Source organism: Sorex araneus, chromosome 8 (genome assembly GCF_027595985.1).
Source record: "Sorex araneus isolate mSorAra2 chromosome 8, mSorAra2.pri, whole genome shotgun sequence".
Lineage (NCBI taxonomy): Eukaryota > Metazoa > Chordata > Mammalia > Eulipotyphla > Soricidae > Sorex > Sorex araneus.
In genome coordinates this window covers 51330160-51351682 of record NC_073309.1, presented here as the reverse complement: position 1 = coordinate 51351682, position 21523 = coordinate 51330160, and the positions used below count along the sequence as shown (strand labels likewise).

Here is a 21523-nt window from a genome sequence, read left to right as displayed (position 1 = left end):
GACAGTGATACAGTGATACTTGTAATATTTTTATCCATTTATTTTTATCCGTCCATATTTTTTTTTCGAAAGCGGGTTGCATTATATGCAGAGCAGTAGAAAGAATAACGGGAACAAAATTACCAACGATGCAAAGACTGGTTAATCAGAGTACCAGGGAGAAACAAATGATCATAATCAATCAGCCCTCTGGCATGCACTTGTGCAAAGACAGAACGATGATGAACATCTGTATGAGAGCCAGGATATTATAGAACATTAGTCCCATGGGAACAGCTCTGGAGGAAGATCTTTCATCTTCTCCTGGTATATTTCATCAAAGGTTTCTGCTTGTGCCACTGTGAGGTGATTTTTCCAGTCCCCAGAAACACCTGACAAACATAAAAGAGAGACTCTGATTAGATGATGGCAGCTCTGCTGACACCAAGTCGTCTTACCCTGGCTTGGGCACAAAACTTACCTCTGTAAAGTACTGATGCAGAAAAGGAAAACTAAGAGCAAACAATTTTATGCTGTGCTAGGTTTCTTCACTTTACTGAGTTTAACTGACAGGTATGTGACAGCCATTTCTCATTTCTTTTTTTTGTTAGTTTCTGGACCTCAATGTCAGAGTTTTCTCTTTGCTCAGGAATCACTCCTGGCTCAGCTCAGTGTACCATAGGTTTTTCTGCATCAATCCTAGGTCGACTGCATGCTATGAAAGTGACTTCTATCTTGTGTTTTCTCCCAGTCCCTTATTTTCTTCAGACTAATCTCAGATTGGAGATCACAGGTCAGGATTTCTATGTCAGAATACCTGGGGTCAGAGGATATCTCTCTCTATGACAGGAGGTGCTACCTTTCCGTAACTACCTGGACACACTTTTGTCCACTATCTGCTTATAAGGAAACAAGTCATAGCAGTCTAGCGCTGAGTCTTACAACCTCATTGTGGTAATGACCTCTACAGACTTTATCTCTAAATCCATTTCTGAAGTCCTAAACAGGGAGGGGGGAATCACTGACCCTTCAAAGACAGGAATTAGCCTGGAACACGCATCCTTAAACTCACCACAAAATCATTGTCCTTCTCACACCAGAACACCGTATTCTCACAAGCTGCCAAAATGTTCCTCCCCTCTACAGCATCAGCTTTCCACAAGTTGCCTGTGAATCAAGTCATCTGTTTCCCTATGCAGCAGCCTGAACTGCGGAACACAGGTCTCTTTTCTAAAGGAAAGAATCAGAATCAAGCCACAGGTTGCAGAAAAAAAAAGTAGTTGACTGAATCCCTGAGCAGGGACCAGACCCATACTACAGGTGAGTTCTTTGCCTTGCACATAGCCTTACCAGTTTCTATATCTGGCATCAAACAGGGTCACCCCAAAACACAAGGATTAATTCCTGAATGCAGAGCAGGAGTAAATACTGAGCATCACTGGCATGGCTCTTGAACCCCCCATATGCTTCCCCCAAAGAGTTACATATCAAATTCTCCTAGAATTTAAGCATCAAGGAAATCCTCTTTATCCTGATACCCTGACCTCCAGGATGGGATGGTGTGTCATCTGACTCCACAGCCCTGGGTCACAGCCTGGCCTGGCTGAGTATGAAAATAATTTCCTCCCTTCTTCTAGCCACACATCCTTGAAGCTGGAATTCTCCAAGTCTCCGGCTGAGAAACTCTTGATCTTGAGCCCAAGGTTGGTGAATTCATTGAATTTTATTACACAGAGTCTGACATGAACTTGTAGCAAGACAGTATTTTTGCAGAGTGAAAAACCTGAACTGTCTTCCCAAGATATAAAAATTCTTTTAGACATTTCCTAGTTTATGACAGTGACAAGAACATGCCCAATTTGAATATATATCCTAGATCATTAAGCCTGGTCTGTTTGATGGTGGTGAGGAACTCGTGAGGACCCCTTTGTAAGCTGAATATCTGCATGGCAATTTCTGAGAAGCAGATAGATTTACTGACCTCACAGAACTCAGATGGTCCAAAAGCTGGAATCAGCATCTGCCAGTGCCTGTAGTTCATGTCATAACTATGAGAGATTTTCACCCAGGTCATGGAGAAGGGCAGAATGATGGACAGTGACCATGCATGAACTCAAACTCTTCTGATCTCAACCTTGTTGTCATGCCATACATGCAGCATTTTACTTTACCTTTTCTCATCATGGCTGATGTCTTTAGATCAATAGCAACACCATCCAGAATGGAATAATTGGACATCTTATTTTCTTTCATAGCCTTGAAGGAAGAATTCTCAACGACTGAATCCAGGGCTTCTGGTTCTAATTCCACACCCAGAAATCGGCAAATCTTCTGCACACTGCTTCTTGTGTCCTTGCAGAAGACCAGATAAGAGCAACAATTTGAAAGATCCCAGAGAGGAGATGAGAGGGAAGAAGCCCCAAAGGGAGAAGGTGAGCAGAGCAGAAGAGCACTTGGAAATTTGAGCTCCCAGGAGCTGGATAGGCTAGAAAGAGTCAGAGGGAACACAGGGATTGTGAAGAAGGAAGGCCCACCTCATTTTCTGAGGAGTAGGTAAGTCCTTGCTACTAAGCAGGGTCCAGAATGGAACATGTTGAAAAGATGTTAGACGCCTGTGGTCAGTCACTCAAGACAGATCCAGGGAGAAGGTGACTTATTGAAAGGGACAGACTGCTGCTCTCGTGGCATCATCAAGGCTGTCCAGAAACACCCTGACTGAGGAGCCTACTCTTGCAGAGTGACATTCTGTACACAGTGTCAGTCATTGAACTGGGCACATGAAGCACCAGCAGGAGATGCTGAGAAAAAGATTGTATCTCTGGAAGGACTTTCTGTGATTCATGGACCTTAGACCCTCCCAGAACTGAGAAGCTTTTCACTTTCTTTTTTCCATGAGTCTTGATTCTATTTCTCAAGAAAACTTTTGACTTAAGAAATGACTGTAAGTTAAAGTTTTTTTGGTGGCTGGAAACTTGTTCAGAGGGTGAGCAGGAGTGGGTGTCAAAAGGAAACATTCTTGTTAGGCAGGTATGTTGAGAAATAGGAGATAACTGCAGAGGCATCTGGGCAGCTCAAGTTACTTCCACAGCCCATCATTCCCACCCCCATGAGCAGCATCCCCAGTGAGACCACATTGGAAGACCCAGTGCCTATGTGACTCTCATGCATCTCATGTTTCTAGGTAGGGCTGCCACTCTTTCAAAGTTGTTAAAGGGAGCAAAGAACCATGATCAAGCGGAAGGAGTCTGGGGTGTGGTCTTCCAAACTTGGTCATCCATGGCATGAGCTGTCCTCCCCCTGGGGACCTACCATATGTCTACAGAGATGTTGGTTTGAGACCCAGAGGAGGAGGAACAGGTAATAAAGGTGTAGATAGTTTGGGGATTCCGACCACAAGAACCAGAGTTACCCTTTTCAGCTCTTCATAACTCAGCAGCAGGAAGTTCTCCCGATCTCTCATGGGCATCCAGCCATGAATATGGTCGAACCACGAACCATAGGGTACTGCAATGTGGGGAGGCAGAGAATTAAGTGGGTCCCACACCATCGTGGTTAGGATACTCTCTGAATGTCAAAACTCAGGCAACATTGCTCGTGCCTCTCCATGCAGGGGCCTTTAATACGGTTCACTGATTAAGAGGAGGAGTGGGCATCATGCTCCAAAATCCTGGGGGTCTCCTACCCAAATAAGCTCTGCAATAGCTTTTTGAGGCTCTACAGTGTTCTGTCCAGAGACCCAACCCGGATGGAGAGACACAGTAGTGCATCTTGAATATATTGTCTCGTTTATGTTTTTGACAGTCGCTTTGATAATTTTTCTCTCAGGAAATGATCTTAGTCTATGTCTCTCTGTCTCTATCTTTCTGTCTCTTTCTGCCTGTTTATCTCCCCTATTCTGTTCTGAAAGCTCTGTCCTATGTTCAACTACTGTTTCCACGGGAATTGTCTAATGAGTCTATGTGATAGTGGTGGGCTTTCAGCTCCATTCACTCAGTACTTTCTCAGACATGTTTCCTTGGGAAAATGACTTTTCTCGTGTATCATGTGATTTTGGAAGGTTCAGCATCCCCCTAGGGGTTACACAGAATGTGTTTTACTTTCTTTATTGGAGTGTCGGGGGTCAAACACTTCAGTGCTTAGGGATTACTCTGGATCTGTGTGCAAGGCTTGGTAGCCATGTTGGACTTCGGATCACATTAGAGTTGGCTGCTGCAAGGCCAGTTGCTTCTTTGCTGTGGTGTCTCTCCTCCAGCCCTGACTGCACTGGGTTCAGCGGGTGTAAAGCATGTCTGTGCTCTTCTGTCTGATGAATGCTGGTGGGAATTACTGTGCCTGCACATTCTGCTCACTCCAGTTTACCTTTGAGTAAAAGCCTAATCAAAGCCTCGTTTTTCAATTGAAATATTGACAGAAGGGCTCACTCTTCGAGAGACCATGACATTTTCAGAAAACTAGTATGAAACGTGGGTGGAAAATTCATTGTTAACCTTACACAGCATATTTGAGACTCAAAAGTCACTCTGAAAAGTTTGTTGAATGTAATCCATGTTTAATCATTTTCAGAACATTGAAAAATGAGTTACTCATTCATTAAAGCATGAATCTGACAAAATCTTGGACCCAAGTGATCCCATTAGGCAATTTGACCCAACTTTGATTTACTTTTGCAAATTAAGTGATTCTGAGCACAAAGATATTTGAGTATTAGGCAATTTGACCCAACTTTGATTTACTTTTGCAAATTAAGTGATTCTGAGCAAAAAGATATTTGAGTATTAATTGCTACCAGTAATTGAACATCAGAGATGTGCATCTGACAATATAATATCGGTTGAGAAAAAACTCAGGCTGGTTTCATTACAGGGAGACTGAAGATTTCTGCCTTGGCCAAAATAACATAGAAGCTGATAAAGTGACTGGCACTAAAGTCTGGGGAAAAAGCAAGCCAAATAGTATGAGAACTTATAGAGGTAACTGCAGTCCTTCTATGTCTGTCCTCTCTTTCTGACTTATTTCACTTAGCATGATACTCTCTATGTCTATCCATTTATAAGCAAATTTTGTGACTTTATCTCTAACAGCTAAAAGTAGATAATGAACCAAACATGATGACCTCTCAGTGTCTGTGTTGCAAGCCATAATGCCCAAAAGTAGAGAGAGAGTATAGGGAATATTGTGTGCCTTAGAGGCAGGGGGAGGGTAAAAAAGTGGGGATATACCCGGGATATTGGTGGTGGGGAATGTGCACTGGTGGAGGGATGGGTGTTTGATCATTGTGAGATTGTAACACAAACATGAAAGCTTGTAACTATCTCACGGTGATTCAATAAAATTTAAAAATAAATGACATTCAGAAATGGCTGGGAAAAGGAGATAAAGAACTTTCCATTCATGCAGAAGACTTGAGGGGATAAGGGGGCAGGTGCAATAGTACAGCAGGTCGGCCCTTTCAAAAATTAACCCCCCTCCAAGAACATACAAAGTTATTAGAAATGAGGGGATAGAGGAGAATGAAAAGTGTGTATAGAGAAAAAATTGAGCAGACATAGAAGAAATTCCTCATATGCCAGGAACAAAATGCATGCAATTGTGCAAGGTTCTTAATGAATAATATAATATTTTGACACTAAAAGATCTCTGGCCTGGCCCTGGGAAGTGACAAAACTAAACATGATAGTTGCAAAATGTTATCAGAAATGCACAGACAAGTGCTATCATCCTGGGGCCTGTCCCACTGCAGCTTTGCCATTTAAAGTCTGTGGAGACACAGGAAATCGTGTGCCTGTATCAGTTCCTTCACTTCACTTCCTTTCCTGCATCATTTATCTCCCTTCACTTCCCACCTATCAGCAGAATGAGGTTGAGCACAGAACTGAGTCACTTTTAAAAAATTTTTTATTTTATTGAATCACCATGTGGAAAATTACAATACTTTCAGGCTTAAGTCTCAGTTGTACAATGCTGAAACAATCATCCCTTCACCAGTGCCCATATTCTACCCCCCAAAAAATAAAAACAGTATACCTCCCATTCCACCCACCCCCGCCCCCAAAACTGATAAATTTCACTTTACTTTCTCTTTACTTTGGTTACATTCAATATTTCAACAAAAACCTCACTATTATTGTTAGGAGTTCCCCACTAGAGTCAGACCTGTTGTGAAGAGATATGAGGCCACGAGGTTTTGGATTTCTGTATTTTAGCAACTAAATCCAGGGAAATTTCTTCCAGATATTGGATCATTGCAAGCTTGTAACTCTCATCTGTGGTCCTCATAATATGGCAGTTACCATGCCCTTCCCCCCCGGCAAGAAAAAGGTGTGTGTGTGTGTGTGTGTGTGTGTGTGTGTGTGTGTGTGTGTGTGTGTGTGAGAGAGAGAGAGAGAGAGAGAGAGAGAGAGAGAGAGAAACCACCTTTTCCCCTCCTGGGAAGGCATGGGGCTGATCTTAGTTCTCAGTCTGGAGACATTCTGCAAGGAGCTGCCGGTACCAAAAATAGTTTAGCTGGCCTCTGGAGTCATGTTCATGCAGCTGTGGAGAAGCTGCACAGGTGCGGCCCCCCGGATCACATCTTGGCAGAGGGTGAACTGTGTCACTTTTGAAAACAAGACAGACCCACATCACCTTCCTTTGATGAGTATATATTTATAGTTGTTCTATTTGGTGGTTAGTTGGGTTGTTATCTCTTCCTAGACTCATTTACAATTAACTTGTATCACTGGTGTGAATGTCTACATTCATTTATAGTTAACTTGTATCATCAGTGTGAATGACTGTATTCGTTTATAATTAATTTGTATCATGGCTCTGTAAAAATAAAATGAGTAGCATAGTTGGAAGTTCAGTATGAGGCAAGCTATCAAGAAGCACGGGGACATTTGTCGACCCACAACGTGTAGATAAGTATGGATTTCTGGGTATGAGTTTCCTATGAGAACACAGCTATCTCAGAAGAGGTGGCTTTCAAATACTAACATAAAATTTCTATGTTATTAAAAATGGACTGTGGAATAGAAAGGAAAATTCTGATTTGTTAAGATATGAAACAAAGATCAGGAAGAGAACATACTTGCACCAAATTGTAGTTTCCAATACAGCCAGAAGCTACATCATTGATAAGAAAATGAGGAAGCAGCCCATATTAACATCAGAAATATTGTATCCTATTTCAGCTACCCCAGACAGATAGCAAGATGACAAAACTAGGAGCAGGGATGCGACTCAGTGACAGAACACAGAATTGACATTCCTAGCACCTCGAAAACAAGCATGTAGAAAGGTAGTGAGGAGAAAGATAATTTGGTCAACATGAGGTTAAAGTTAGACTAATAATATGAGGTCAGGTAGGCATGAAAATTATTCATCAGTAACATCAATTCTAATGTTTTGTTAGTAAATTCAAAGAACAGTGAGTTTCTATGTTAAAATAATGAATTGTGTTAGAGGAAACCAAAAGAAGAAACCAATCCAGTTTCAAGAATATCCAGAGAATGACAGGAGGTCGAAAACCTGTGCAGTTAAGACAAGACATTGATGGCAGGATGTGAAGGAAACAAAAATCAATGAAAAAAAAACTATGTTCTTGGATCTCCGAGAGCATTGCTGTTATGGGTGTGTGCAGAGTACAAAGGGAACTAGAGAATCAGTGCAATTCATTTTAAAATTCCATGACATTTCTGCAAACATAGAAATGTGTTTCTACAGTATGCAAAGTAGAAAAGGCTCTAAGTAACCAGATCTCTCAAAAACAAGAGAAACAAAACTGGAGGCTTCACACACCTGATTTATATTCTGATTACAAAGTTATGGCATTATATGGTATAGTTCTGGCCTTGAACAAGCATCTCATCCTGTGGGCTCAAGAGAATGCAGACATCATCCAGTCATCAGCCTTTAGTGATCACACATCAGAGTCATAGACAAGAGTAGTAAGAGTACAATAATGGCTAAGATGATTGTTCAATCAGTGTTGCTGTGAAAAGTGGGTGAAAAATTATGAACTCACTGTGTGTCTGACACCACTCACAATCTTTGAGTCAAAATGGATCCAAAATTTGAGTTTTGATTGAAATCTGGGATGCTGAGTGCTTAGTCCTGTTTCTGTGCTCAGGATTCACACCTGGCAAGCTGAGGGAACAATATGGGATGCGAGGAAACAAAGGTTCATCATGTGTGAAGCAAGCGCCTCACTTCTCTGTGGATTCTCTAGCACTAAAATGGGTCAAATATTGAATGTAAGACTTCAAACCATGAAACTCCTGCACCAGGAAATGAGATTATTGAAACTTGGTAAAGATACACTCCAAGATGTCATGGGAGGTCAGAATTCTTTCATCTAAGTAACCCAACTCAGAAAAGCAAGAGGAACAGAGCTGTAGATTTCACACACCCTGATTTCTAGTCTGATCACAAAGTTATGCCATAAATATGGTAAAGTTCTGGCCTAAAACAGGCATCTCCTCTGGTGGGCTCAAGAGAATGCACACATCATCCAGTCATCAACCTTTAGTGTTCACACATCAGAGTCATAGACAAGAGCAGTAACAGTACAATAATGGCGCAGATGATTGTTTGATCAGTGTTACTACGAAAATAATGGCGAAAAAGTATGAAGCCAATGTCTGTCTTATGCCACTCACAATCTTTGAGTCAAAATGTGTCCAATATTTGAGTTTTGATTGACATCTCGGGGGCTCATGGATTAGTCCTCTTTTGTGCTCAGGATCCGCTCCAGAAAGCTCAGGGAACTGTATGGGGTACCAGGAATCAAACAAAGGTCCATCATGTGTGAAGCAAGCGCCTCACTTCTCTGTGGATTCTCTAGCACCAAAATGGGTCAAATATTGAATGTAATACTCCAAACCATGAAACTCCTCCATATGGGACAAGAGATCATGGGATCTTGGCAAAGATACACCCCAAAATGACTAGGTAAGTGAGGATACTTTCATCCAGGTATTGGGTAAAAAGCTGACCCCAGGCTCTATCCAAGGGAAGAAAGGGAGGGAGGACTAATACTGCAGTGTGTCCAAAGATTCCTGAGGCACCAGGTTTGTGAAGGTGCACTCCAGTGGAGAGTTGGGACCTAGAAAAATTGGACTCCAAAATGAAATGAGTCAGAAAGAGAGGGACAGACATAGAAGGACTCCACTCATTTTTGGCATATAGAATAACATCATATAAGGGTGACAACAATGACAGTAGATACAAGGGCCAGGAGGATTGCCCATAGCTGGAAGAGTGCTTCATGACTGGAGGGGAGAAGGCAGATGGAATAGAGAAGGGATCACTAAGAAAATGATGGCTGGAGGAATCAGTTGAGATGGAAGATGCACGCCGAAAGTAGATAATGGAACAAACATGATGACCTCTCAGTGTCTGTGTTGCAAGCCATAATGCCTAAAATTAGAAAGAGATTATGGCAAATTTTTCTGGCATGGAGGCAGGAGGCTGGTGGGAAAGGGGCAGTATACCCGGGATATTGGTGGTGGGGAATGTGTACTGGTGGAGGGGTTGGTGTTGATCATTGTGATACTGTAATCCAAACATGAAAGTTTGTAACTATCTCAATGTGATTCAATAAAATAAAATTTTTTTAAAAAGAGAAAAGAAAAAAAAAGAAAAGAAAAATTGGGCTCCATACTGAAAAACCAGCTGCTAATTTTTGGGAAGACATTGAGTTACCATATGGGTGTAACATGAGATCTCATAAAGAACTCTGACATCCTCCACCCAACTACTGTATTTTATAGTCACTCACCATTTCCTTCGAGGAACCAATCAAAATATTGTTCCATTGATTCTGCTTCTTGAACATATTTTAAGCCTTTCCAGAAGAAATGGCCAGACACAATAACATCTCTGGGATTTCTAATGACATAAATCACCTTCAATAGAAAAAGGGGGTAAAAATCAACCACTGGAATTATGTTCTATACTTCCTATGAAAATTCATTTATATTGAGAAACATTATTTTAGGACATGATTGTGTTTTCAGTGTGCCGCAGAAGACATTCTTGTGGTCTCCCCTCAAACTTGAGCTTCCATGAGTCACCAAACAATCCCTCCTTTTACCTGAACCAACTCCTACTGAGATGATCACCCATATTCCTTTTTGAAAAGTTTTGTTGAATCACTGTGAGATATTTACAAGCTTTCATGTTTGGGTTACAGTCACACATTGACCAAACATCCATCCTTCCACCAGTGCACATTCCCCACCTCGCCACCACCAATATCTCTGGTGTAACCCCCTTTCCCACCCTCCCACTGCCTCCATGGCACACGATATTCCCCCTACTCTCTCTCTACTTTTGGGCATTATGAAGTGCAACACAGACACTGAGAGGTCATCATGTATTATCTGCTGAAAGCAGAGGTCCATTATCTGCTTTCGGCACACATCTCCCATCCCGACTGATTCTTCCACCTATCATTTTCTTAGTGATCCCTTCTCTATTCCACCTGCCTTCTCCCCTCTGCTTATGAAGCAAGCTTCCAGATATGGGGCAATCCTCCTGGCCCTTGCCTCTACTGTCGTTGGGTCTCGCCTCATGTGATGTTGTTCTACACACCACAAATGAGTGTACTCCTCCTATGTCCATCCCTCTCTTTCTGACTCATTTCACTTAGCATGATACTCTCCTTGTCTATCCATTCATAAGCAAATTTCATCACTTTTTCTCTCCTAACAGCTGCAAAGTATTCCATTGATCACCCATAATATTTTTTTTTGCGGTTGTATTTGCCTCTTTTTTCATTAATTTATTCTTTTATTGGATCATCATGTGGAAAGTTACAAAGCTTTCAGGTTTAAGTCTCAGTTATACAATGCTCAAACACCCATCCCTTCACCAGTGCACATATTCCACCACCAAGAATCACAGTATACCTCCCCCCCCACCACCCCACCTCCCCAACCCCCCACCCCACCTGTGTAACTGGTAAATTTCACTTTATCTTCAATTTACTTTGATTACATTCAATATTTCAACAAAAAAACTCACTATTATTGTTTGGAGTTTCTCCCCCCTAGGGTAGGACCTGCCAAAAAGGAAGTATTTGATAATTTGGGTTTTGTTTTTGTTTTTGCTTTTTGGGTTACACCTGGCAATGCACAGGGGTTACTTCCTGACTTTGCACTCAGGAGTCACTCCTGGCGGTGCTCAGGGGACCATATGGGATGCTGGGAATCGAACCCGGGTCAGCTATGTGCAAGGCAAATGCCCTACCAGCTGTGCTATTGCTCCAGCCCCGATAATTTGATTTCCATTGCTGAGAATGAAGAGATATGAGGTCGAGTGGCCGCACTAGTGGCTGCACGGTTTTGGATTTCTGTATTTTAGTATTTTAGTAACTAAGTCCAGAGAAATATCTGCAGAAATTGCATCATTGTACACTTGTACCTCTCAGCTACTTTATATTCCACATATGAATGCATGTGTGTCTATGTCTGTCTCTTTATTTCTGACTCATTTCACTTAGCATGATACTTTCCATGTTGATCCACTTATATGCAAATTTCATGACTTCATGTTTTCTGACAGCCACATAGTATTCCATTGTGTAGATGTACCAGAGTTTCTTTAACCAGTCATCTGTTTTGGGGCACTCGGGTTTTTTCCAGATTCTGGCTATTGTAAACAGTGTTGCAATGAACATTCGAGTACAGATGTCGTTTTGACTACTTTTTTGCCTTTCCGGGATATTTTCCCAGGAGTGGTATTGCTGGGTCAAATGGAAGCTCAATTTCTAACTTTTTGAGAATCGTCCATATTGTTTTCCAAAAGGGCTGAACCAGTTGGCATTCCCACCAGCAGTGAAGGAGAGTCCCTTTCTCCCCACATCCACGCCAACACCTGTCACTTTTGTTTTTTGGGATGTGGGCCAGTCTGTGGCGTGAGATGATATCTCATGGTTGTTTTGATCTGCATCTCCCTGATGATTACTGATGTTGAACAATTTCTCATGTTCCTCTGAGCCATTCAGATTTCTTCTTTGGGAAAGTTTCTGTTCATTTTATCACCACATTTTTTGATGGGGTTGGCAGTTTCCTTCTTGTGGAGTTCAACCAGTGCCTTGTATATCCTTGTTATCAACCTTTATCAGATGGTACTCCGTAAATATCCTTTCCCATTCTGTAGGTTGTCTTTGTATTTTGGTCACTGTTTCTTTTGAGGAGCAGAAGCTTCTTAGTTTGAGATAGTCCCATTTATTTATCTCTGTTTTCACCTGCTTGGCCAGTGGCATGTCAGCTTTGAAGAAACCGTTGGCTTCAATGTCATGGAGGGTTTTGCCGACCTTGTCTTCAATGTACCTTAGGGATTCTGGTCTGATGTTGAGGTCTTTAATCGATTTTGATCTGACTTTTTTACATGTGATCACCCATATTCTTAAAAGTAGTTTTTATCTATTTAAAGTCTTATTTTCATTGATCTACCTAAAACCTTATTTAATTAATTTGGTTTAGTGGGAGTTGGCTCTTTGGGCCATACATATTGCTCAGGGCATACGCCTGGCTCTGCTTTCAGGAATCATTTCTGCTTGGGTTTAGGGGACCATATTGGGTGCTGGGTATTGAAGCTGGATGCACATGTACAAAGCAAACACCCTTCCTTCTGCACTATAGCTCCTGCCCTCTTTGCTAATTTTTTAAACAAATGAATAAAGTAACCATAAGTTACTTGACTTTATTGATTGATTTGCTTCACAGAGCATAATACTGTCAGGCTTCATACTCGTCAAAACAAAACATTTGCTACCTTTGAGTTTGGTCATTTTCCATTCTACATGTTCACCTCTCTTCTTCTATAATCCAAGAAAACACCAGACAATACAAAATAACTAAGTATGGGGAGGGCGGGGTGGCGGGGAGAAGATGGTGGTAGCGTGTCTACAAGAGGTTAGAGCTGGCTGACCGCTGACAATTCTCAACTCTCTGAACATCTGTGGTCACAACATTTCTGCCAGAAGGAGGTAAGTGTCCTTTCAATGTTCTCCCCTGATGACTGCCTTCAGAACCAGCCTGGTGCCTACTGTGGAGCTCTGGCTAGGTATGAGACACCTGAAGAAGGCTGTGGTGCAGCTGCAGGTGCACATGCTGGCAGAGGCACGGCGGTTATATGCACTATGTCAGCAGGTCGCTGCAGCCACAGCATTTCTATGTGAATAAACAATGTTTATTTACATAGGATAAGCATTTCTATGTGAATAAACAATGATATTCACATAGAATAAGCATTTCTATGTGAATAAACAATCCAACCTGGCACCGTCATAGTGCTCTGGCCCTTTAGTAGAGGGGCGTTCAGGTTCCCATCATGGGGGGCAGGCTTGGTGGACCTAGCTGCTCGCTGCCACCAGGGCATCCCCGCTGTCCCTGCCCCCCTCTCCACACACACACACACACACACACACACACACACAAGATCATCTCTCTCAGTGGTGGCCCACCGTATCACATATGGAAGGAAAATGCTTCCAAACTCCAACTGCCCAGAGAGTAGACTCAGGACAGGGACAAGTGCCCCCGGGGAAGGTTCTACTGGACTGGTTGTGGCCGTCTGGAGATTGCCAAATCCGCACAGTTTCTGGGCAGGGTTGCTACTGCCACCATCCCTGGGGCCCAGAGGGTGCAGCACTGCAGTTGTGGCAACCTGTACCTGCTGGACAAGAGCATCAGTGACCCTGCAGTGCCCCTTGGTTTCCTGACACCCAAAAATTCGGCATTATGCCTCCGACAGTCTCCATAAACTAAGGACATACTTTTCTGAGAAATTAAGCAGGCAAAATTTAGGTATGGGTAGACATGCCCCACTACCTCTTCTGGTGCTGCCATCACGAAATCCGTTGATCATCGAATTTCTGGAGTGGCCTCAGTAACCTCTCCATTCGTCCTATCCCTGAGATTTTAGAAGCCCCTCTCTAATTGGCCTTCTACACGATGCCACATTGGAGGCTCTTTCAGGGTCAGGGGAATGAGATCCAGCTTGTTACTGACTTTGGCATATTGATACACCATGGGAAGCTTGCGAGACTCTCCCACAAGGGCAGGAAACTCTCAGTAGCTTGCTAGTTTCTCAAAAGAGATTTTTCAAAAAGCCTCTGTTAATTTTTTCAGACAATCGCATGACTGAATAATACAGTGCACTTGGAAGGGGAGTGAGTTAGGCCAGTGCATTCCCAAACAGAGCCTCCAGCAGCGTCTTGCTACAACAATCCAAAATCGCCACCATCCCCTGGGTTAAACCCTAACATCTATGGATGGACCTCACCAAGATATTCATCTGCTGGAATTTTGGTATGGTGGTTTTATGACTAAAATCTCCAGGATATTTTTGAGTTAAGAGGGGCTAGCTCCCCCCAAATTGCTGTAATTCCAGAATCCCTGGCAGTTATGTGGAATCCAAAACTTTCACATTTTTACAAAATCCACTCCAGTTGTACAATTCCATATAAATACTAAACTTCTTGAACAAACACATTTCCTCTCAGTACCCACATAGCAAACCAAAATGCTCTAAAGGAGAAAGAGAGAGAGATTGATAGATAGACAGGGCGGTGGGGAGAGACAGGAAACATTCCTGTTATAGAAGCAGGCTTAGGGGTGGGTGGGAAGAAATTGGGCACAAGGTTGAAAATGTACATTGGTGAAGGAATAGGTGTTGAAACATTGTATAAATGAAACCCGCAATTGAAAAAAGGATAAAAGAATTAGCTCATCCTTACAAGGTTTCAAAGATACCTGGTCTTGGATCTCCATGTTACCGAATGCCAACACTGGTTCTCAGAGTTCCCCCTTAATTGAGTTTGGGAGTCAGAGGGGCTTTTCGACTAACAGAAATCAGAAATCCCAGAACCCAAACCACCTTTCACTTCCCCATTGTTTCATTTCATGAGGAAATGAGGGGATTGTGAGTCCAGGACACAGAGAAGAGGCCCAGAGAGGAGAAGGCAGAGGTGTGCCTGTCTATCCACATAGACTCACCTTTCCTCACTTTGCTCTACTGTTCATCTCAAACTAATTCCTGTCTACAGTCACAGAGTATGTTACTCTTTACAATCCCTGTGTGTCACCTGTCATTCCCATGAGAGATTGTTAGACTGTTGGACTTAACAGACATTGACAATAGGTAGAGACAAAGGGAGCAGAAAAGTCAGGAGGGGTGCCAACCACACACAATGGCTTCAGGCATTCATATGTGAATATTTTCCGCAGTCTCCTATAGATAGGTCTTTGGGGTTCAGCCTGACCAAATTTAAGTTGCATCTTAAACACAGTGGGGTGACATAGCAAAGAACAGAACTCTTTATTTCCATTTTAACTTGACTGCCCAAAACCCTGTAAAATGGTTGACATAATGCATTCAGAAATGCACAGTAATGTCATCTCACACAAAACCCCAGACCCTCTCCAGGCCTATGAAAGAGACTCTGCATCTCCACCACAGTCTCTGTTAACCTCTGGGAATACCAAGACTTAAAAAGCATTGATAACACATATGAGGACCATAGTGCACTCACCTTCACTTTGGCATTGAAGAATGACTTGGGCAGGTATTGGATTGGAAGGTGGGAAGACATAAAGCATGGGCCTTTCTTATCGTTCAATACCTTATACCCGTTATCTGTCTCTATCCATGGGGAACGTTCCCAGAGAGGCACAGATTGAATCCACTTGGGATCTCCTTTGGAACGAATCAGGGAAAGAATCTCCACCATCCAGTTTGTTCCTAAATCAAGGACAGAAAATGAAGGTCAGGCATTTTCTTTGACTGTTAAAACTGTATCACATTAATTATGGGACAAAAAATAAACCATTTTCAAACATAGACTGCAGTCCTATCAACAAAAATTGAGATCTGAAAATAAACAAATTCCCACAAACCGATAAGTGGATGAAAAAGACGAAAACTATACAGAGAGTGAAGAATCCTAGTCATCTGGGAGAAGAGATCAAGTCCAGTTCTTCTCATCTAATATGAAAGTAATTTTGAAATTAAATACCAGGTGACAGAGACACAGCAGTGATTCCCGGAAGACAACAGCTCATGGGAGATCTCTTCAGACACTGTACAGAGTCAATCCACCGAGTCACCTCAGATGGAGCCAGTGTGTCCTCTCTGCATGCTCCAGATGAAACCCTGGTAGCCATGAGCTTCCAGAAAAAAAAAGCCAGGTATGCGGGTTCAGAGACTAAGACTCCAGGACACATGATAGCACCGGAGATGGGCCCTCCCTTCTTGTCTCACTGCCCACTTGGGGTCCTAGCTATCACGCCCATTATTTGCCTCTGGATGCCATCTCAGCTCATCAATACCCTTGATCCAGAGACTCCCAAATGAATTTGAAAATGGATTAGCTCCCTACAGAGATGTCTCTGGATCCCAACCATTTACAATATTAGAATTTCAAAAGTATGTGACAGCTTTTGCTGCCTCACGACGTCTCATGATTTTCATAATAAGCAATAGAAAATAAATTATCTAGCATCTGCCCATGGTAGTCATGCTTGAGTGGTGGTGGAGAAATTCTAAATAATTGTGGTAGAATGGTGTAATGGGTTGGGACTGGTGTTGAAACATTAAATATAATCAACAAATGTGAACAATCTTATGAAAATAAAAATTATTTTAAAAATAAATAAATAAATAAAAATAAACACCAGGTTATACAGCCTATAGAGAATCAATCAAGAAAACAAGCAAGGAAATGAAATAGAGGGACTCTGGGAAAGCTATTCCTTAGTCTGTGGTCACAGTTTTGATGTTACCGAGGGGCCAGTGGGTCAGCAGTGGTGAAGGGGTGTTGGCAGTTTGGTGTTGGGTTTGGAATAGTGCAGTGTACCCTTAACAGAAACATTTTTGTACTTGAAACCCTCTGGTATCTCAGTAACCAAAGAAACAAGCAAATGTCACAGTGCTGGGTACAAGCCTGGAGTTCTCCGCCTCTTTGCCCATGGTTGTCTTTGTCAGAAAGTCCGATTTACAAGAAGGAGCTTTATACCTTATTATAAACAATCAAGCAGGACCTTCTAAAAAATCCATATAAACTCTTCATTTTCCCTCCCTTTACTCTGTAATCACCACCCATCTTTTTCTTTTTTCATGAGCTCCAGAACAGCAGGTACCCTGCCTAAATGAACCAGCAGGATAGTTTGTCCTTGTGTGACTGTTCGTTGGACCCTATACAGTCAGCTGGACTCAATATTCAGTTATGAGCACACAAAATCTTGTGACTGTTTCTGAACTTCACTCCTTCATAAAAGGTTGAAGAATATGCTCTGGATGTTTGTGCTACATTTTAACAACACAATGCTAAGTTATTTGACCTTGATTTTAACTCTGCCTCTGTCTCTGTGCCCAGTGGTCATTTCTGTGCACTTACCCTGCCCCTGACCTCAGCCTCAGTCCTCATTTGTTTGCCTTCCTTCACATAAAGAGCATCTGGATATACACAGCAGCCAAGCAATACAGCTTCAGGACAAACCCTGGAAGGGATGCAAGCCAGGATAAATCTCAGGGGTACAAAGCAACTTTAGTCTGAATACTATGGGGCTTCCTTAAGACGGAAGACAGGCCAGGTACCCTCCCTGCTGAAGCCCAACCTCTGCACTCACGCCCCCAGAGCTGCAGCCATAAAAACGACCCAAATTCATTGCTTCCCAGCTCATCTCTGCAGAGATGCGAGGCCAAAGAAAATTACAGGTACATAGGTTTTTGGCCTGAAAACTCTGGATTCTTCTTGGAGTGGAGAAAGCAGTCTCCCCCATCCTGTTGTACTGCTGTAAGTCCCACAAGCAACAGTCATATCCCAAAGTCACTTCCTTATAAACAAGGCCCAGCTTTACAATATTTGGGAAATGCAAGCCAAACCAAGCTGCTGAAACCAATCAGTCCAGTTCTACAGATCCTGGACTTCTTGAGTGTGCAATCATGAAGGGGGCTCAGCGACCCCTACAAATTGCACAATACTGACAGCCCATTAAAGCGCACCAACTTAAATGCAAAAATAACATAGAAGTCAACGAAGCTCAATTTTAAAAATCAATAACAGATAAGCTAAACTATAGACAAACAACTTGGTTAACCCTCAGAAAAACATTTTTTCCACATTGTAAGACAACAATTTTCAAAACTTTTGTTAATGCAGCATTATTCAGAAATTCCATTTACTATTGGGTTGTGGCAACAATTTAAATCAATTATTTTGTGCCTACTAAAGGGCAGCCTTCGTGTGGTGGGGGGAAGCAATCTAAGAACAGGGTAAGGGAAGGTTACAATGGTGATGGGATAGGTTTGGAATACAAATGCCTGAAACAAAAGTATTATGAACAACTCTGTGAGCCACAGTGTCTATATAAATCTTAAATAGAAAAGGAAAATAAAGATACATTGAATAGCATCTGTACAGGGATGTCAGCACAATGGGCTGGATCAAATATCAGACATGCTTGAGGCCCTGACTGAAATAACTTCATGAACCATCCAACCCCCAGAATACCTAGGAGAGTCTCCTAGATCCCTATAAATACTATGATTCCTACCAAATTCATAACACCAGCATCATTGAACTAACTCACTTTTCAAGACCCTTCATTTCCTGACCACTGCTCACAATTATATCTTTCCCTGCAAACAACCTATTCAGTAAACAGTTTTACATGCATTCATTTTCTAAAAAATATATATCTGTATATATATACACATATATGTATATATATTTTAAGAAGTATGCATTTAAAACTATATATACATATATACATATTATACATATACTTATAACACCATGATTTACCATGTTGCTCATAACAAAATTGTTTTAGGCATTAAGAGTTCCAACGCCATGCCTACCTCCAGTGTGACCTTCCCTTCACCAATGTCCCTGATAACCCCCCCCACCACTCAACCTACCCTCTTAAAAAGTACAACAATTTTACTTCCTATGGTCTGTTACAACACAAAGGCAAATGGAATTATCCAAACTAAGGTCAATAAAAGTTCATTAGTTCTCACTGTTATAATTTCCTAATGTGTTACCAAATCATTGAGGATTTCATGGGCAAGTTGATGCTAGTTGATCACATTCATTCTTAGCATCTCAATTTAGATGGATTTTTTCTTCTTTTTAAATTGTCTTAAATTCACACCTCACAACTGAGAAGTGAAACTCTACTTATTGGACACAACCTGATCACGGGACTATATGCAGTGTATAGTGATACCGCTACAGTCCCAGCTAATCAACAATCAAGCTCCCTTCTAGGCCTTTTATGAGCTCCCTTTGCACTTTTGCATCTTGACCTCAGTTAAAACACTTGACACAGTCTTAAAATTCCATCCTATATATTCTATAGGCTCCCCAAGAGCCTGAATAGTCCTCACCCCAACCCTGTTAGGATGTCTCTGTTCCAGGCCCACACCCATTTCCCTGGAGAATGTGATCTGGGCTATAGAAAGTCCCTCTTCTTTCCCTAAAGCCCACAGATATGCCACAATGTGTCTTTGCAACTGCTCCAGCTGCCTTACCTGATTTAGGGTAGGCCAGCAGCAAGACATCTTCATCCGTAAACAAAAAATTATGCCACTCTTCTGTCATGAAAGCAGGTGTGAAAACCACGGTTGGAAAAAGTACACCATTGACCCTTTTATTTTCACCGGACATTCTGGTTGTTTGACTTTGGAGAAATGTGGTATTCATGGTTGGAGGCTCCTTTGTTAATTATAAGATCCACATTATAATAAAGTCCAATCATTTCCTAAGTTAGGTCCAAAAGTCCTGACATTATGAAACTATGAAGTCAGCAGGAGATATTATGTGGGAATCTCAGTATAATCTTGAGAAGGAACCAGAAACTCAGTAAGAATCCCACAAAGGTAGGATATGGGGTGCTTAAAATGTTTTTAAAGAATGGTTTTAGAGGCAATGTAGATAAGTGGATCAATATATCATGGTAAGTGAAATGAGTCAGAGAGAGGGGGATGAACAGACATAGAGTGACTGTAGTCATTTGTGGAATATAAAGAATGTAATGGGAGAGTAATACCCAAGGATAGTAGAGACAAGAGCCAGAAGGATCACTCCACAGCTTGGAAGACAGTCTAACATGCTGGGGGAAAAGGCAGCTGGGATTGAGAAAGGACCACTAAGTAAATGATGTTTGTTTGTTTGTTTGTTTTGGTTTTTGGGTCACACCTGGCGATGCACAGGGGTTACTCCTGGCTCTGCACTCAGGAATTACTCCTGGCGGTGCTCAGGGGACCATATGGGATGCTGGGATTTGAACCCGGGTCGGCCGCGTGCAAGGCAAACGCCCTACCCGCTATGCTATCACTCCAGCCCCAGTAAATGATGTTTGGAGGGCACACGTGATGGGAGATGCGTGATTAAAGTGAACTATAGACCAAACATAGTGGCCACTTAGTACGTGTATTGCAAACCATAACACCCAAAAGGAGAGAGAGTAAACAGGAATGTGCTTGCCACAGAGGCAGGGGAATGGGTGGGAGGGATATTGGGAACATTGATGGTGGAGAATGGGCACTGGTGGAGGGATAGTTACTCATTCATTGTAGGAGTAAAACATAATCTGGAAGGTTTGTAAGACTAACTTTATTTCACAGTGATTCATTTAAAAAAGAAAAACATATTGAAAAAGAGGCAATGTAGAAAAATGCAAAGAAAGAAGAGAAGGTGGATGAGGTAGAGGACAAAGAGGAGGAATAGGGAAGAGAAGATGCAGGAGGAGGAGGATGAGGAGGAGATAATCTGTGAAGATCATCTTGGCTGTGAAAAGAATGCTTTATTGTGTTTTAGGCTTCATGTGCTTTTGTACCTGTGATCTGGGCACCTAATCAGGATAGAGAATAAGTGATTGAGGTAGGGAACACTGAAACCATCCACCCCGAGCCAACTGGGTCCAGAGAGAGAAGCTCAGGGTAGGGGAGTGTTGGGGCAGATCTGAGCATAGTTCCCTGGCCATGTTCCTGAACACTTCTGTACACAAAAAAATGTGTGCACACCTGGGATTCTCCCCAGGAACTGAGTAGGCTTCTTCGAGAAGGGGCTGAGACAGGTTTGGAGGAGCAGCTTGACTCAGGGGGAGCCTCTCAGCCACAAAGTCCATCTTCACCTCAGCAAGTGCACTCAAGAGCACTCAAGTTCCTGCCCTCCCAACCCTCCCTGCCCTCACACCCTTTTATTACTCTTGTTACCACTCAGGAGATTCTGTGCCTCAACACATGGCAGCTTCCATGAACACATGGAATAAGGGGTCAAGGAACAGAAGATGAATAGTATCAAGCAAATCAGTCAGAAATCAGCCTCTTACTCTGAAATCCAAGGTTGGGATCATCCTCTCAGTAAAATAAATCTAGTTTAGTTACAAGGAGGGCAGCAAAGAATCAGTGCAATCAGGCAAGAAGAAAATAATAAATTGTCATGGTTTGCTTTTGTTTTGCTTTCTGTTTGGGGCCACACTCAGCAGTGTTCAGGGCTTATGGCTTCAGGAACTCTATGGGATGCTGAAGATTCAATCTGCATCAC

At 42.2% G+C, this 21523-nt stretch overlaps 1 protein-coding gene across 1 annotated transcript; it reads right to left on the bottom strand.

The window, feature by feature from the left end:
- Positions 1-258: 258 nt before the first annotated feature.
- LOC101551967 (sulfotransferase 2A1-like) lies at positions 259-19642 on the bottom strand. The gene is made up of 6 exons (XM_004619706.2): positions 19507-19642; positions 15503-15711; positions 9740-9866; positions 3389-3483; positions 2151-2331; positions 259-371 (listed from the first exon to the last, which is right to left on the bottom strand). Exons 1-6 carry the CDS (start codon positions 19640-19642, stop codon positions 259-261), a joined length of 861 nt encoding a protein of 286 aa, XP_004619763.2.
- Between the last annotated feature and the right edge of the window lie 1881 nt (positions 19643-21523).

What these genes read in the sequence shown, in the direction of transcription:
- LOC101551967 (XM_004619706.2), bottom strand. Translation starts at nt 19,642, where the DNA reads ATGTCCGGTGAAAATAAAAGGGTCAATGGTGTACTTTTTCCAACCGTG. An exon ending in TCTTCAATGCCAAAGTGAAG is followed by an intron (nt 9,867 to 15,502) that starts GTGAGTGCACTA and finishes TTTCTATTGAAG; the next exon opens with GTGATTTATGTCATTAGAAA. An exon ending in ATCAGCCATGATGAGAAAAG is followed by an intron (nt 372 to 2,150) that starts GTAAAGTAAAAT and finishes TATGTTTGTCAG; the next exon opens with GTGTTTCTGGGGACTGGAAA.